This window comes from Montipora foliosa, chromosome 6 (assembly GCF_036669935.1).
Source record: "Montipora foliosa isolate CH-2021 chromosome 6, ASM3666993v2, whole genome shotgun sequence".
Lineage (NCBI taxonomy): Eukaryota > Metazoa > Cnidaria > Anthozoa > Scleractinia > Acroporidae > Montipora > Montipora foliosa.
Window position 1 is genome coordinate 27,153,432 of NC_090874.1, and position 10,000 is coordinate 27,163,431.

Genomic DNA, 10,000 nt, shown 5'->3' on the forward strand with positions numbered 1-10,000 from the left:
GATGGAGTATCTGAAGTAAGGTAGCTTGTTGAACAGTTTAACAGTATAATTTTTGCCCCATCTTAGGAGCTCGTGAAAATGGGATGCTAAAATTAAAAAGGGAATATCTTTTACTTGGAAACAGTAATACACTCACAAAGAAAATTTTATATGCAAAAGAATAATGGATGAACATGCATGTAATACGTATGTTATTTTACTATATTGCAAACGAGAATATTCACCCCTTCACAAGAGTCATCAATAAGAAACACCATGCACCGTTCCACATCAAGCAATTCCAGTGACTCTGCCATGATGTTGTGAACACATGTGTCGAGGTTACTTTGCTCTTCAAATATTCCTCTCGCAAGTTGAAGGAGAATCTACATGCAAGTAGATGTAAGTTCATTATCTCTTAATTTCAAATCATATTAACTGGTAACGCAAAGCCCTACAGAGCAGTGTAAGAGCAACCAGTAGGATGTTTTTGGTAGTCTTCAAGCAAACTCCCAGCTTGTAGCTAATTACTCTCAAGTTTAGTCAGAAAGCCATACCTCACACATCAGTGTCCCACAATTTACATGTAATAAATTCATATGCAACCGCGGTACTGTGTCGCAGTTTCAAACCAGAACTCATTTGAATGGTAAAATAGGGGAAGAAAACGCTTTTGGGTAATATAAGTGTCTGGTTTATGCCCTTACATTTTGCCAGGATTTCAGCGTGAATCCTCATCCGTACAATTTATACATTTTCAAATATCCTTACTATCCCAGACTGCTAAGGCAGGTCACGTCATCTACATCGGATGGTACTTATCCCTGCAGTTTGTCTTACCAGGTCAGTACCAGCAACCAAGGTTAAAGGAGAACTGAAGGCTAGAAGATCAAATTTTTTTGTCTTATTATTGTCGAAATATAACGTCCTTTACCTAAACAAAAAGAAAAATCCTTTTTCATCTTGAAAGGCCTTGAATTTGCCCAAAATCTTTGGATGTTTTTCCAATTTGAATGCCCTCCATTTTGTTTGCTTTTCCTTCCGGTTACTTCCAAAAAAGGAATGTCAGCCGCCATGTTGTGACGTCATTGCGCACAGGCAAGCAGCTGGTTTTCACTGAAATCTTCTGTTATCGTTAAGTCTCAACATAGTACTCCGCTTTCTTCGTCGTTAATACACGTAAGTTTATGGCAGAACTTGAACCATATTCTTTCGATCCAATGCGAGAAAGTTCAGGACCCGAGGAAGAGGAAGCAACCGAAAGGGAAAACTCAAGATGGGGAAATACGACTTGGTGCAGCTGTGATTTTTGCTTGAACTGGGAGGCCGGGACGGCAAGAAAAGGAATGCATCTGCTCTCGAGAGATAGAGGAACTATGAACAAAATCTCAGGTGAATTGATTGTATTCAAAAGGCAATAAAAACAACTTGATTACTAAGAGATTCTGTTGGCAGCTTTTGTTTTGTCTGTCATTTCGATTCAATTTGAGAAACTATTCGTTGTGTAACGCAGCATTCTAGCTTTTCGACCGTGTGTTTTCAAAGGAAAGTGCTATAAACTGCCATCGCGGGTCTGAGTGCTCCGATTAATGAACAACATGTATGTAAACACACAAGCTCTGTTCGTAGTTTTGCGAATTTTCAAACTTCAATTAAATATCTTTGTGATCGTTGTCGAGTTTATAAAACCCAGCTTGAAGTGCGAATGCCAATCACGAAATAACGTGTCCCAGTTGCTCGCAAAAACAACTTTTCGGTTCACTTCTCCGGCGCTTGGTTTGCCACTGAAATCTCCCGACTAAAGAAAACATAACTTACTCACTGGGTATAAATGGAATCGATGGAGTCGCAAAGTTAACATTTCATCAATTACATGCAATCGTCGCATCGACCGGTGTGGCCAAGACACCTTCAAAACAGGAGGGTTCGAAATGATCCGAACAGATGTGACAGGGCTGGATATTTGGCTAGTTTTTTCTTCTAAATTCGGATGATCCATTCTTCGAGAACGACTTCATTTTAAAGAGGGAAACGATGAGAGTTCTACTAGAACAGCCCACAATAGCGCACTGAACCATTTTTCAAGTTTCACGCTTTCAAGCAAGTGAGCTCAATGACGTCACGCATAGCGCCCAAGCCTGCTATAGTACAGCCAAAATGGCGGACTTCCTTCGAGTGACCAATACGGATCTTTCTGGCCTCATAAAAACGTCAAAATGTAAGGAGCCCCTCAAATACTCGAATATTTCCTTTAACTAAGTCAAGCACGACAAATTTGGCGAAGTAAAAAATATTTCATTTTTATCTTCAGTTCTCCTTTAAGTCAAGAATATCCTATGCACTATTAGTCTTGCATAGAGTATTTGGATTTCAGCCCCTGCAAAAACTTTGTCTTTGTTTTTAGTTTACTTGCCAGGACTCAAATTTTCCAATTTTTGTTCATTGATAATTTCTCTTTCCTTCTTTTTTAAGCTTTACTGCTCTATACTGTTTTTGGTATGAAACAGGAACAAGTAATAACTTTTTTTTCACAATTTTTTGTTTGTTTGTAACTTCTTTTGTACCCTGGGTGCAAGAGGTTCTATTTTTTCTTTCGCGAGGAGCGAGCAGTTAAAACGGAGACGCGAAAAATGAGAACCTCTGTACGGAAGCCCATAAAGGACACAAGTTTCCCAGTAATTTAACAGCACATTACAAGAAGTCGCTCAAATAGCAAAATGAAATGCACTGCAAACAAAATAAATTCTCCCACTGGACACAAAATAACTCAGCACTCTCCGAACAAAATAAATCCGCACATTACAAACAAAATAAATTAGCAAACTATTAAAAAAATTGAATCAGCTCACTGCAAACAAAACTAGACGCTCCATGAGCGAACACTGGGTTGCCTGTGGTACGTGTTACACAAATACAGAAGGCACTGAGTTGGGTGGTATTGAACTGCAGCGTTCTATCCCCAGGGGAGGGATTTTGATCGTACGAAGGAAATTTGACCACCTTCACTTGCCGCCGGGTGGGGAATTTGTTTAAAATGAAAATGTCAAAATCCCCAACCCAAGCCCGCCCCTCCCCTGCCCTCCCCCCCCCCCCCCGCCCCTCGGTCTTAACATTGATAAGTGCATTACATTTGGGTAATCTTGAAAAAGGTCGGCAAGGCGTTTTCCAAGTTTATGAGAAATCGCCTGGATAAAGGTCGTTTTTTCTCAGTCATTTCGTTTGTGATGCGACGATAATTTTATCGGTAAAGGAATTCCACATAACCATTTTCGAGTTTTAAACTCGTGATTAACTAAAGATTTCCCCGCAACACTCTAAAATAACGTGATATAGCCCCTTTAATTTAAGTGAAATAGTCTGCAAAAAACTAAGTGCAACCACAGGCTCCCCAAGCTGAAAATACGTGGTGTATGCGACAGCTTGTGTTTATAGAGAATTGTATGGGAAAATCACCGATCGTAAAAAAATTGTGTAAATAACTATCTCATTTGAAATAAAGTTTTCCTACCTCAAATGTGTGACAAACTTGTCTCTTGTGCCGAGTTTAGAGCCATTCTGACGACGTTTAGTGAAGTTATCCGGAAACGGTTACTAAAAGAATAGGAAGGCCGACCACTCCATCCATCGCTGGCCAGACCTCACTCCACAAATCGTTTTCTCCTCAACAGGAAAAGTCCCGAATCGCAATAAAAATAACAGTTCCGTAAAGCCTAATAAATGTCACTCCAAATACGTGTGTTTCGGCGGCCGAAAGACTCGTGAAGAACGAAAACTTTGCCTGAAAATTCACGTCTTCGGCTTTTCTCAGAGACTTGTGACCGGGCAGTCAACAACGGCCAGGGGCACCCAACGAATCTGTTCCTCACATTATCTGTTCCACAGAGGAATCTTACTGGCTGGCAAAAATACAGGTGTTTCGACGAGCTGGCTGGGAAATTTTGTTATTGATAGAGGTTTTGCCTGGGAATTACTGACTTTTTCTACCATTTCAACCCGAGCTGGCTGTAGAAACTCTGAAGACTGAGGACGACTAAAAAAAAAAAAAAAAAAAAAAAAAAGAACCCCTTCCCTCTCCCAGAGAATAGTCACAAACATACGACGGCTGGTCAGAGTGATTGCGCTTGCGAAAAAAACCTGTTTTGTCCTGGTTTTGTCGCTTTTGTTCCGTCGTTTTGGCTCGAGGGATTTGAAAGCGCTCGGAATTCCTGGCTGGGAAATAAATTTGATCAGCTGGCTGGGAAACCAACCAATTTTATCTAGCTGGCTGGGAAATTTGTTGTGTGTCTTGCTGGAAAAAAGGAACAGATAATGTTTTCCCAGCAACACTGAAAAACCTCTGAAAATGCCTTAATAACATTATTTTCATTAACTGGGGTATAATAATACATTTTACTACAAATTGGTCGTTGGGTGCCCCTGAACGGCCGCTCGCAAGCTGATAGGTAGCCAAGATTTAACGTCAGAAAAGATCTGTTTTGTCAATATAGTGTAAAACTAACTTCATTTGGGAAGCCAACAATATTTCTTTAAGTTCCTGGTTTATTAAATTTATTGCTACGACTTGCTAGTGCGAAGATTGTTTGGGAATTTTCAGCGTCATAAATCATTTAAATAGCCCCTTTACCACTAACGTTTTTCAACAACATATCGCTTTAATCTAACCCAAAAACATTCAGATAGTAAAAAAACTTAATATTTATTAACCATTCCCTCTGCTTTTGTGCTTGTCAGCATTGCGATTTGCGCGGGAATCTGTTTTTGTATCTCATAAATGTCTAGATTTTCAATTACAAACTCCGTTTTGATTGGCCGCTCAACCTCATAATTGTGTAAATAGTTCACCCTGAAGTCAAGATAGATACGTTTCTCAGGAACCCGACAGAGAAATATTCCAGACTCGTATTACAGCAGTATTGAAAAACCAGAGACGAAAGTTTCTCAGTCTCCTACACAACCGTTCTTCGTGTGGTCACGCAACGCTCCTCCCCACACAAACAACGGCTACTATCTTTGAACTACATTCCTTTCCTTTATCTGACCAATCAGAGCTTGGTTCTCATCCTGAAACCGCTAAAGCGAATAAGCCAATCAGAGTGCAAGTCTTAACTTCACTTTTATCGGCGACACCACCATTGTGGAGGCTTCTGTTATGACGGTTTCAAAGTTAAAAATTTCACAGTTACATTGGCATCAGACGCTTTCAATTAAAAGCGTAGTTTTTGAAAAGAAAGCTGTATTTTTTAATCTAACAACGGAGTTGGAAAATCCCTGATTTATCAAGGCATTCAGTACTCCACTCGTTTGCGATGAAATCGACATCGTTGTTGTTGTTTCCCCACTGCTGGTTAACCTCACGGAGGATTAGATCAATTATTTGACTGGTATTGGAGTTAGCGCCGTTAATATAAGCTCTAAAGGTCAGGTCGCCCGTCCCAGTACAGAGTGGAAGCTATCCGTTGGTCTTTGGTTCACCTGAAGGGTGCTTTTAAAATAATGAATGCTTTTAAAACAATGAAAGATGGCGAGACTGAGATGCTGCGAAAGCACGCGTATTGTGAGAACTTAAGTGCTGTGTCTGTCAATGAAGCTGGTGTTTTTAGACAATAGTAAGTTTCAAATATATTCTTTGTTTCGCATTGAATGTCATTTTCCTATCTTAAGTGAACTGCATATAACGAATTCGACATAACGGTGTTTTATTTCTCTGGAACCCAGTGTTAATATAGCTGAATGATGAATACCAAAAACAAATGGTCAAAATTTCTAACCATATGTAATAGAAGCTCATGACCTTCCGCATGTAATCCTTGATCGCCTCTAAATCAGTGAACTTACTTGAATGGTGAGTTATGGTCTCGTGATAAATACCGGTAGACCATCCAGGGAAACCACATAATGTGTTTATGCATTTATTAAAACATAATTTTCAAGGAAATGTTGGAGCCTAGAGCGAAATGTTGTTCACATGATGTATACATTATTCAATGCTAAGTAAATGTTCCATTTAATTTGTTTACATTGATGTCTTCCTTTCGCCTCAGTAAAGCTCAGTTTTTCATAATCCCCGATTTTCGCCAATCTCAGGTTCATGACTGTTCTCTTCTCTCGTTCAATCGCCGTAGTCGCCTTGCCATTAGATTTTCTCAGGTAGAAAAATATATATATCCGCGTCGGAATTAAACAATTGAAATAAGCCCTAATAAGGGACAACCGAAAAGCGAAGAAACCTGAAAGACCTAAAAGCAAACATAACTTAATGATGCAATAGAAGTAGATCGCTCATATGAGCTCTTTCCGACAACTTCCTCGGAAAATCTGCGAAAAGCGACTCCTTTCGGTGCTTTCATTACAGGCGAGGCTGCCACCGCAAAATGAGACGACTTGTTGATTGGAGAACAAACTCCGACCAAATCGTGGAACCATGAAAGTATAGAAAGCACAAAGGATGGGTGAAACCGATTTGGATGAATCCAACAAATACTGAGTGGGAAAACGGGAGAGATGTCGACCAGAACTCTGTGTGAAAATGACTAAAAAAAAGGAAAAAGGATAAGGCAACACACGGCAAAATAATAATGACAGCGAAAAAGGAAAGAAAAGGTAAATGGATAAATGGAACGCAGCATAAACAGTGGAAGACTACAGAGAAAATCATGCAGAAGATAATAACAGACCAAAACAGGGAATAATCAATTCCTTAAGCGAACGTGATGAAAGGATAATAGAAGGACATAAGTACTTACCTAGACACGAAAACCCAACAAGGGTGACTATCAAGGACCTCTAGACCAATCTAGCATCGCTCAAGGGCAACAATACTAGACACAACAGACCCACTGAGGGTGAACGACAAGGGCCTGAATCTAGTCCTACAAACGCATAGTTCTTGAACATCAATACTTCATGTGTTCCTGGACACAACAAACCCACCAAGGGTGATTATCAAGGGCCTCCAGCCCATGCTATAACGCATTGCTTATGAACAACAATACTTCATGTGTACCTCGACACAACAAACCCACCCTGGGTAATTATCAAGGGCCTTCAGCCCATGCTATAAGCAAATTGTTCATGAACAACAGTATTTTATATGTACGTATGTACCTAGACACAACAAAGCCACCGAGGGCGATTATAAAGGGCCTCTCGCCCACGCTATAAACGCATTGGTCATGAACATCAATACTATAGAAGTGTACGTAGACACAACAAACCCACCAAGAGTGAATATAGCCATGCAATAGTCCATAAAGAAAGAAAGAAAGAGAGAAAGAAACTTTATTTATTAATAAATGTCTAGTCGTTCTAGCGCTGGAGCACTAATTGGGGACACTGTAAACTGAAATTAACAATTAACACAAATCAAGTGCTGTGTCTGTCAATGAAGCTGGTATTTTTAGACAAGAGTAAGTTACGAATATATTCTTTGCTTCGTATTGAATGTCATTTTCCTATCTTAAGTGAACTGCATATAACGAATTCGACATAACGGTGTTTTGCTTTTTGAGGAGAGGGGAAACCGGAGTACCCGCAGAAAACCTCTCGGTGCAGAGTACAGAACCAAAAAACTCAACCCACATATGACGCCGGATCTGGGAATCGAACCCGGGCCACATTGGGAGGCGAGTACTCTCAACACTGCGCCATTCCTGCACTCCAGAGCCCTTGTTTTAGCAAAAACATCGTACATGATCGTCAATTATCCATGTGACGGCGCCAAAATGGCTGCCACGCTAGTTTTCGCTCTGCTTGTTTCATTCTATTTTATCTCGTGGAATACTCTCTTTCTACTAATTTTATGCGCTGATGTCAGGAAGGATTTTGTCAACGAAACCATGTTTTAACCTTGTGTTTATCTCTTCGACACTCCAAACTCTTGGCTCCTGTGAAGATCTTCTAAAATTTCTTTTAAAATGTTCTTTTAAAGAACATTTCAAAAGAAATTTTAGAAGATCTTCACAGGAGCCAAGAGTTCGGAGTGTCGAAGAGATAAACACAAGGTTAAAGCATGGTTTCATGGAATACTGTTTTTGACGTTTTTCCCCCACGTGGAGGTGGTTTTGGGATGTGTGGAAACCTGAGAAGCTGTAGCGAAGCAAACCAAGGTTTTTTGGATTTATTTGTTCAACACATGGTTCGCCGAATTAATCTAACTCGTCGATACAGGAACTCTACCTTGCCACTTTGTAAATGGACTAAGCATGGCCAGATAGCGCTTGTTATTCCTGGGCATGAACCGCCGTTGGATATCACAATTTTTATGGATATTGCCAAGAATCCTAGTCCTATTGCTAAACCTTCGAAAACTCATAGTTCCTGTGAGGATCGTTCTGCTATAAATTTGCATATTGTGCCTCAGCAACTTACACCATGCTCTCGTAATCAGTTACTTGCTATTCGACGTTCTGGTCGTTTTGTCCCGTCTTCTTATGTGCTAAATTCTCTAAAAGCCAATTCTGTCTTAGAGGGTCTCGAGGAGGTAAACGGCGAATTTCTGGAAGACACCGAATTCCTTTTTGAGTTTCTGCACGGACAGGCACACTTTTTTCCTCGCGTGATGATTTGCGGGAGCAAGTTCTTTCTTTTCTTCCATCAACTCGTTGTGCAAGCCTACCCAGGGTTTCACCTACGTGCTTAGTGCTAGATATTCGTTCGCTCGTGAAGAGCTTTGCCCGGGAAGAGCTACAGAATGAATTAATGAGTAATTCGGTCGATCGTTGTTAGTTATCTGAGACATAGTTGCGAGAGGATATTGATAGTTCACTTGTTACTCCAGATGGGTATTTTATGTTACGAAAGGACCGGGTGAACAAGAAGGGCGGTGGAGGTGCAATTCTTTGCAGAAATGATTGGAAGATTAAGGATGTTAACAAACTTTACTTAAAATCTCTTATGCAACAAAGTGGTCTTTCGCAACTAGTTAAGACATCGACCAGGAATGACCGCATTTTGGAAGTGTTTTTGACAAATACACCGAATATATTTGGAAAAGTGTGTACCTCTAAGAGCATCATTTAATCGGACCACTCCAGTCTATTTATTTTCCCTAAAGTTAAAAAAACCTTCTGTGAGATCTGTCGTTGAATTTCTTGATGCTCGCGACCATCATAAGAGCTTATTGTTACAGAAACTCCAGGCTACTGACTGGTCTCCAATCTTTGCTGAGAATAACGTAAACAATGCTACTAGCAAGTTCTATTGTTTGGTCCACAAAGAATTCAAGAGCTGTTTTCCGTCCATACGAGCCAAAATGTCATCCAAAGACCTTCCTTTTATGGCGCCTCTGTCTAAGAGGAATAAGATACTCAGGAAAGGAATGGCACTGGAGGCTGGTCTCTTACAACCGAGAATAACCCAGCTTATTAAGGAGAATCAGTTGAATAGGATCAGAATAAACAACAAAAAAACATCTTACGGAAAGTAGATTATGGTGGAAAATGGTAGATAAGTTAACTGGACGTGCTGCATCAGGCTGTGATCTGTCATCTTTGTTCAGTGTGAATGATATAAATACTCACTTTCAATAGACCTAATCGGCTAACTCAATGTTGTACCCAATTCAAATCTCTCGGGACTAAGATTCTTTGTGTATTGTATTTGCATGATAATATAGCATTCATATTTAAATGATATGGAAATACCTGGAACAAAACGTTTTATTCCCAAAGGATTTGAATTGGGTACAACATTGAGTTAGCCGATTAGGACTATTGATTAATACTGACACTAATTATGTTGAACCAGTTAAGTCGGAAATTTTGAAGCATCATGAAGTTCCTGTGATTCGTAAGATATCTGTTTTCAAGGCATTTTTGCATGTAAAAAAAACTGCTACTGGCCCAGATGGCTTGCCATTTTGTTCTGGAAGGAGTATGCCCTGGAACTCACTCCTGCGATAACACATATTTTGAATGTTACCTTGGTTACACAACAAGTACCTATCACTTGGAAGACTGCAAATGTGCAGCCCATTCCTAAAGACACCAACATATCTACTCTGGATCAGCTCAGACCGATATCT

At 40.0% G+C, this 10,000-nt stretch overlaps 1 protein-coding gene across 1 annotated transcript in view; it reads right to left on the minus strand.

Moving 5' to 3' along the window:
* LOC138007060 (cGMP-specific 3',5'-cyclic phosphodiesterase-like) overlaps window positions 1–10,000 on the minus strand; it is a 104,245-nt gene that overhangs the window by 46,125 nt on the left and 48,120 nt on the right. Inside the window, exon 5 of the mRNA XM_068853750.1 lies at window positions 225–365. Coding sequence (XP_068709851.1) covers window positions 225–365 — 141 coding nt within the window. The remainder of the gene's footprint in view (window positions 1–224; window positions 366–10,000) is intronic.